The sequence below is a fragment of the Mya arenaria genome, chromosome 10 (genome assembly GCF_026914265.1).
Source record: "Mya arenaria isolate MELC-2E11 chromosome 10, ASM2691426v1".
NCBI lineage: Eukaryota > Metazoa > Mollusca > Bivalvia > Myida > Myidae > Mya > Mya arenaria.
Genome location: NC_069131.1, coordinates 3,590,164 through 3,596,113, shown reverse-complemented (window position 1 = coordinate 3,596,113; position 5,950 = coordinate 3,590,164). Strand labels below are relative to the sequence as shown.

Here is a 5,950-nt window from a genome sequence, read left to right as displayed (position 1 = left end):
GGCTTGACATAGAAATATTCGAATTATCAAATTGTAATATATAATGCTGTACGGCGGTTGAATAGTTTCTGCAAAAAAACTCATTTTAAACGAAGGGGTTACTTTTTTAGTTCAGGGACTTTCAACGAAGCATCTCCTGGCAGATGGTGCTCACATTACTGACGAAGGAAACTCTCTATTCAATCATATTATGGCCGTTTGCATAAAGCTCATCCTCTGCTGAAAGCATTTAAATACGTATTGCGTTAAGATTTATGAAATGTTGAGCATAATAAGCTACACTGCTTCGAATATGTTTGAATAAGCGGGACTCCCTGTGTTGCCGGGCTAAATTTCTTTTTTAAATTCCAAAAATCAATTTTGGCGAGTTCAGCACAGCTTCTCTTTGCTTCACATTGGCGTCTGGCTGCACTTTTTTGTATCTAAATATTGAAAAAATTAAAAACAAATCAGTTTTATTTGCATTCCGTGCATTAATTTACCCTGACAAAATTTGCACTGCGTTTCATAAAAACGAACACATATGTGTCGATACTGAATTGCATTTTCGCTAAGCTGAACAAAAATGTATTGCTTTATTGTTGAAATTATTAACATTGCCTATTGTTCAGCCCTTATAGGTGTGTCGCCATGGAAGACGCCATATTGTGGCAGTTGACCAATTGGCCATTTAATGGGGTCAATACTTTTCGGACATTTTTTTTTTCAAAATCAATTTTCATGCCTTTGGGCAAATATTGTATTTCGCTTTATGATGTGGCTTTTTTACCATCGTATATTACTTTTTGCAATAATTTGCGCAAACGCTTGATACTAATTGATTACTGTGTCCAAATGAATGGACTTTCAATAAGCATGGAGCCTCGCTTAATATTGTAAACCGTTTAAATGGCATTTGCCATAAATGCAATGAGAAATGAAATATGAAGTCAAGTTGTTTCTTGGTTTTAATCAAACACAGGGTATCACAGTTTTTAACAGTATTTGGGATAAAGTTTCGAAAAAAGATTGCAAGTATCATTTAAGTACGTGTCACGAAATTAGGGCTAATAATTGGAGTTTAGCGAACGTATTAAGTATCAATTATGGCCATGAAGACATTAGGATCAGTCAAGTCTGCTGATAATTCCCGTTACTCCAAAGAGTAACCGACGTTATAGGCAATTTGAATTTTAGTTGTTTATAACCCAGGTCAAGTAAGGTTATAAGTTGTTTATCACTGTCCTGCATTTTTATTGGCTGATATTTTTTGCGATGCAATCAATATGCCCTAATGGTCAAACTTTCTTTCCAACCGAAACGCAGTGGAGAAAAGTTGTGTTTAAATTTCAGGAATTTAGCCCGTACTGCCATTTTAAAAACAAAACAAAGCCCTTTCCTATCCTGTTTATGTATAGTTAACAAGGATTGTCCAAATTTGTGATATACTATCTTGGTCTTTATGTCAAGACAAAGAAAGGATTTTACGAAATAATCGAATAATAATCGTATTTGAAAACATTGACAAAGTGTTAAAAATATTTAATAAAAAATCATGACTAGTAAAGCGCTGACACACGGGACTCCATTTAACTTCGTGCTTGGAAAATAGTTATTAAGGTTTATTGTATGGGTCGAACCTATGATGATAGTCAAATATCTTAAAATTTGACATCTAGACTATGGAAGTGCCACTCAGTATTTTACGTAATCACTCAGATTAATATAGGGTTCTTAATAATTACTAGGAAACATAGACAGGAAGGTTCCGACGCATGTTTGTGTCCATGCATGTCTTCTATTGCATGTATAAATGAGGCTACCAGTGTATGTGAAAACTCGTCATGATCTTTAGGGAAATTACTGTCGATATTTGAATAAAATTATGAAAGCAATACAGTAGAAATAAGACATGACGTTATGAGTTCTGTGCAAAAATTTGAGAACAACACTAGCACACTGAATAAGATATATTGTGATCTGATCATGTAAACAGATTGTTCTGATCATGTAAACCGATTGGAAGCCAGAAAGTGAGATCAAATTTGCGACGACAAGAAAGTTAATCTAAATTAACTGTTAGGCATAAGAAAAATAAATATAACAAGACCACGTAAATAAGCTTAAGATTTTACCAGGGACCTTAATAAGAAATAGTCAGACCACAACAATACGTATTTAACCCTGTCTATTCTATGAGCTTACGGGTCCTGATTTGTGGAAAGTCATTAAAAAGGATGTAATTAGACTTAATTTAACTTGATTCGTTATTAATAATCATTCAATTTATATCAAAACTGAAAGAGATTTACATTCAACTTTTTTCCATCACCATATCACCGCAAAATGTATCATATTTCGACTTGAAATTACACAATAAAACATCAATATTAATATTAGTCCAGAAGCAAATTTCCAGGCCCGTTCCAATGCTAATGGACTTGTTATATTTATATTTTATTGAGTAAATGCATGTCAAAATATGATAAATTTTGTGATCATGATATTAAAAAGTTGAATGTAAATCTGTGTTTGTTTAAAATGTTTGCTGAAGCAGTATGAAACACTGCATGTGCGTAAATAATTTAATGTTTAAACTACAATTCCAAAATAAACACGGATTATCAAAACTGTATATGTAGAATCAACCAAATCAATCTATTTTTTTATACAAAGCATTTCCGTAGTAGTTTAACATAAAAACCGTTCAAAGTTAAGGGTTTATATATCTAGAACTACATTATCAAATCGAATTGGTTTACATTACGGAGCATTTATATAAAATTGAATTTATGTTTTTTTTAAGTAACAGTCAATTAAAAGTAAAAAGAACAAAACATTAACCTTAAACATAAGATCAACTCCTCACATATCATAACACACTAGCCCCATGTTGAAAACTAAAGGGCACTTCTTTCAAAAGCACACTAACTGTACATTAAAAGTCTCACACACTTTATAAAATGTACGGAACCAGTCCGTGAACTCTGAAAGCGGGATTATGAAAATATATGGACCATTTTAGTAAACTTTGCAAGAGGGATTATGAAATGTACGGAACCAGTCAATAACACGTATAAAACTAAAATACAAGACCAGAGGCTCAAGACGAATACCGGAGTAACTGAAATGTTATTTCTGGAATCACTGTGGCAAACTAGAAACAACACACATTGGAAACATTAATTCTCGTTACAAAACAACAACTAACGCACGAAGCTACATTTTCTCCGACACTTCATAAAACCACGCTATAACAATCCATCCCTTATCTCATAGTGTACTTTTTGAAAGTTTAATGTAGACAAATAGCACAAGAAAATAGTTCCGTGATGCAGTGTAAAACCTGACACTGGCAATTTGAATAATTTTAGTCTAAATTTGTGTTAGAATCTAAGTCATTCTAAAAATGTAGAGAAAGATCAATAAGCACAACTGTTTCAATAATGAAATTCACACTAAGCTCGACATACATATTATAATTAGTTATATAAGGCACACATATTAAAAACAAAATGATAAAATCGCAAAAAAATATGTCTACACAACAGAACAACATGTTTATGTCAATAACTACTTATGACTGTGTACTAAAGAGTATGTAATAAAGGTATATCCAATTATATTCTATTAAATCTTAACTATCCGACTAAAAGTAAAAACATGAATGGTCATGGGTCACACAATATAAGCATATACATTACATAGATGGCAAATACTGCTCAACCTGCTCAACCAGGTTCTACAAACGTATGGTATTAAGAATAATAGATACAAAATGCTATCCACAACAACGTAAACGAATGACATTTAAACTTTGTCAAACTAGGTCAGCTTGTATACAACAATCTGTGTGGTATTGTCCAACCTCAAAAAGAGCATGTGACGCTGTTTTGAATAACACATGCACGTAAAGGATCCTGCGTGAGTTTCATCTAAGAGCTTCACAACCTCCTGGCATCTTTCCGACATCAGCCTGATTCCATCAAGAACAAACAGGACACTGCCATCGCCAACCGCCATTACTTGTTTTGGCTCTTCCGCTGTTAGCGAGAGAAATGACGACAGGATATTGCCCTGTGTGTCAATCTTTGTTAGTCGTCGAAGGCCCCAGCTTGCTTCATCGGACACGTAAATCACCTCCTTATTGCTGCAAATATCTACAGCAATGTGGGAAGGTGCAGTGAACAGCTGGTTTCCTTTTGGCTCATTTTCTATGTTGTGTATAAACCCTGTATTCATATCCAGAATGGATATTTTGGGTGGATCTTTGAAACAGACATATAATTTCCCATCAATAAAATCAAGGCCATGGCACCCCCCTTTAACATTTAACTTGCCATCTTCCTTCAATTCTCCTGGATTTTCACTACTGAATATTGTTAAAAATGATTTATTTGGAGACGAAACAACAACAAAACGGTTTCCATCAAGAGCGGTACTGCAACTATCGACTGGAATGAAGGTGGAAAGAGACCTTATACTCATGCTTCTCCTTTGAACATCACAAAAGTTTTCATAAAGAGCTACATTTTGGCCATCTCTGTCAAATACCACTAATTTGTCGTTTCCAAAATAACATATTATATTTGGATAAATTACCATTTCAGAATGACTCCATGAGACGCCATATCGACTAGATGTTATGTTATCTAGTATCTCACTCTGCACGAGCGTAGAGTATGCAGTTGTAGAGCCTCGATTCAGTTCGGAATCACTAGAAGCCATGTTTCTGAAATCCAAAACAAACTGATTAAGCTTCTATCTATTTATCATTAACATATTTACTTGATACACATATTCTGTTTTGTAAGTTTGAGGAAGAAAATGTTCTTAAAAAGCATGTGTTTAAAGCAACTCTTTGTTAATGATGATACACGTATACTTACGACAAAAACGTCATTGAGTATATCAATTAAACCGTTAAGAACGTATTATTGTTATATTCCCAAATTTTCATTGAATGGTCAACATTAATGTTGGTCTGGTGCATTTAATTGTATTACCTTCGCTGTTTTGCGTCTTGTTTTGTGGTGAATTGTTGAAATATATAGATAACACATCGCATGAGCACAATTGGTTAATTAAACGAACCATTATCGTAAAACTATTAGATATATGAAGATATTTTGAGTTATCATCCGGACAGGCACTTCCATTATAAGTACATACTGTATTAGTCATTAAGCTATGTACTAGGTTATTACTAAATGTTTAATGTTTCATTAAGATGCCATTTTTTTGTTTTAAGTTATTCCCCGGACATGATTTTGACGATTGACAGTCTAACGGACAAATAGGCAAATTTCTGCTTTTCCCTTCAGAGATACATCATCTCCATTAACTCAGAACATATATATTATTTATAAGATAGTATTCTATCAATAAAGTTACTGATAATAAAATATATTGACAAATCTTGAAAGATAAATTAAGTTCACATGTATTTGTTTTGTTTGCTAAGAGTTTGGTATAATTAAACACAAATACACATACATACGGTGTATTCCACAAAATAACTTGCATCAGAAATTACAAAACTTCCTTGTTGACATTAACAAAATATGGTTTAAGATAAGAGATAAAATACATTTCAGATCAATTGAGGTGAAACCTTGGAGTACTTTGTTATCTTTTGAGTTAGACGCAATTAACCACAATGTTTAAGCCTGGTTATCATTTCTGCGATTTTGACTACGTTTACAAAGGGTTAAAACAATCGTTGTGATCGCGAATACCTTCGTAACGGAATCTGTGTTAATCATGTATTGTCTTATTTCATTAAATCGAGGCACGGACATTAAGAACTTTTTAAAAGTTTGTGTTCTTTTCTTTGTTTGCTTTAAACGTATGGCACATTTATTGAATTGCAGTCTTTACATTTGGTATTTTCTTACGCATATTTGGCCTTCCGTAGGTAATTGTGGTTGCACATGACTTTGACAAGTACGAATCTACAGGACTTTTAGGA

General features: G+C 33.3%; 1 protein-coding gene across 1 annotated transcript; it reads right to left on the bottom strand.

The window, feature by feature from the left end:
* Positions 1–3,565: 3,565 nt before the first annotated feature.
* On the bottom strand, positions 3,566–5,490 carry LOC128206951 (uncharacterized). Its single transcript, XM_052909697.1, has 2 exons — positions 5,476–5,490; positions 3,566–4,711 (listed from the first exon to the last, which is right to left on the bottom strand). Exon 2 carries the CDS (start codon positions 4,705–4,707, stop codon positions 3,805–3,807), a length of 903 nt encoding a protein of 300 aa, XP_052765657.1. The 5' UTR covers positions 4,708–4,711; positions 5,476–5,490; the 3' UTR covers positions 3,566–3,804.
* Between the last annotated feature and the right edge of the window lie 460 nt (positions 5,491–5,950).